We start from the raw sequence: 2000 nt of genomic DNA, 5'->3' as shown, positions 1-2000 counted from the left end.
GGTAGGAGAGCCGTTGGAATGCAACAATATTGTGAGGGCGCTCGACAGGGTAGACACTGAGAAGTTGTTTCACCTCTGGCTGGGGAATCTAGACCATGGAGAAGGGACACAGTTTTCAGATGAGGGAATGATAGTTGACGACTGACATGAGAAGGAATTTCTTTACTTAGGGTCATAGAGTTGTACAACACAGAAACAGACCCTTTGGTCCAACTCATCTGCACCTACCAGACACCCTAAACTGATTTTCTCCTATTTACCAGCTTTCCATACCCTCATTAATGATGGTGATGCCTTTTAAATGTTGTCGTTGTACCAGCCTGCACTACTTCCTCTGGCAACACCCCTCTCTGTGTGAAAAAGTTGCCCCTTAGATCCCTTTTAAATCTTGCCGTTCTCGCCCTAAACCTATGCCCTCTCATTCTGGACTCACCCACCCCTGGGAAAAGACCTTGTCTATTCACCCTATCCGTACCCCTCGTGATTTTATAAACCTCTATAAGGTCACCCCTCAGCCTCTGATGCTCCAGGGAAAACAGCCTCAGCCTATTCAGCCTCTCCCTTTCGCTCAAACCCTCTCGTCCTGGCAACATCCTGGTAAATCCTTTCTGAGCCCTTTTGAGTTTCACAACACCAGAGCAGGGAAACCAAAATTGCATGTAGAATTCCAAAAGTGGCCTAACCAATATCCTGCACAGCCTCAACATGACCTCCCAACTCCTATACTCTTGAACACAGGATCTTGTGAGAGTGCTATTCACTGAGCCACAGTGGTTCATTCTTCTTCAAGGGGCTCCTTACCATTTACTTCTGTGACTTGGTGTTTTTTTTAATTGATATTGCTTCTGTTTGGCAACTAACAGTGCGTGAACAGCGCTCTCTCGTTGTAAGTCGTGGTAGTGCTAACTCTTGGTCATAGCAATGCTGCCATACCACTGTGGTATACCTGTACATCCGATTTTGTGTCTGCATTACCAATATTATTGGCAACCCATTCCTTCAGTCTTAACCACCTCCTGCATAAAGGCATCTCGGGCATTCGAGGAAGAAGCGACAATTCGAGTGCCTTGTGGCTTCTGATCATTCACAATTTAACCACTCCGGGATCGCTAGTGACGCCAGCATTTGTAGCTGATCCCTCCTCCTCCATTTGACCCTGAGTAGGTCGTGGTGAGGTGCCTTGCACCATTGGACTCCATCCTGTTTACATACACCCACGCTGCTGTTAGGGAGAGAGCAAGAGTGAAGGAACGGCCGATGTAGTTTGGACTGATGTTAGTTTGTTGCTTCAAACGGAGCCATGTGGCGGTAATGGATGGGTGCCAATCAAACAGGCAGGAGCGTAATCAGCAACAGACACCTTTCCCTCCACAGATGCTGCCAGACCCCCTGAGCTTTTCCAGCAATTGCTGTTTCTGGTATATTTTTCTCGTGTTCTAATTAATCTGCAATATCGCCGTTAGTGTCTGTACTTTAGATCCCTCTGCTCATTGCCCTTGGGCTTCTGAGAAATGAGGCCCCATTCTGCTTTCTCTCAGTTTGGTTCACGTAATATGTCCTGTCTGCCATTTCCCCTTCTGAGGAAGGGCGGTAACTGAAAGGGCAGGAAGTGTTGGTGAGCCATATCTACTAATACCCGACTCTGATTTTCTTTTTCTTGCACCTTTCCAGGGAAAAAGAAGAGAACAAGCCTATCAGATGAGGAGAAGAACGTAAAGTGGAATGAGGCAAGTGGAAAAGCACTCCCTGGGTCAACCTAGGCACCTTACACACAGTCACAGAAAAATGCTCATGCATCAGGAGCAACAATCTCCAGTTAGAGTTGCAGTTTAGAGGTGATCAGCCTGACACGGCCCAGTTGGAGCCTTGCTCAGGATGGGCAAGAGTGACCTTGGTGACAGGATTTGGAGATGCCGGTGTTGGACTGGGGTGTACAAAGTTAAAAATCACACAACACCAGGTTATAGTCCAACAGGTTTAATTGGAAGCACACTAGCTTT

At 47.1% G+C, this 2000-nt stretch overlaps 1 protein-coding gene across 1 annotated transcript in view; it reads left to right on the top strand.

Moving 5' to 3' along the window:
• Positions 1 to 1670: 1670 nt before the first annotated feature.
• Positions 1671 to 2000, top strand: part of LOC122542980 (myoferlin-like) — a gene marked incomplete at its 5' end in the record, with an annotated part of 121844 nt that continues 121514 nt past the window's right edge. Inside the window, one exon of the mRNA XM_043681124.1 lies at positions 1671 to 1727. Coding sequence (XP_043537059.1) covers positions 1671 to 1727 — 57 coding nt within the window. The remainder of the gene's footprint in view (positions 1728 to 2000) is intronic.

Source organism: Chiloscyllium plagiosum, chromosome 42 (genome assembly GCF_004010195.1).
Source record: "Chiloscyllium plagiosum isolate BGI_BamShark_2017 chromosome 42, ASM401019v2, whole genome shotgun sequence".
In the NCBI taxonomy this organism is placed as follows: domain Eukaryota; kingdom Metazoa; phylum Chordata; class Chondrichthyes; order Orectolobiformes; family Hemiscylliidae; genus Chiloscyllium; species Chiloscyllium plagiosum.
Note: the sequence above shows the minus strand (reverse complement) of the source record. Positions and strands in the feature narration are given on the sequence as shown.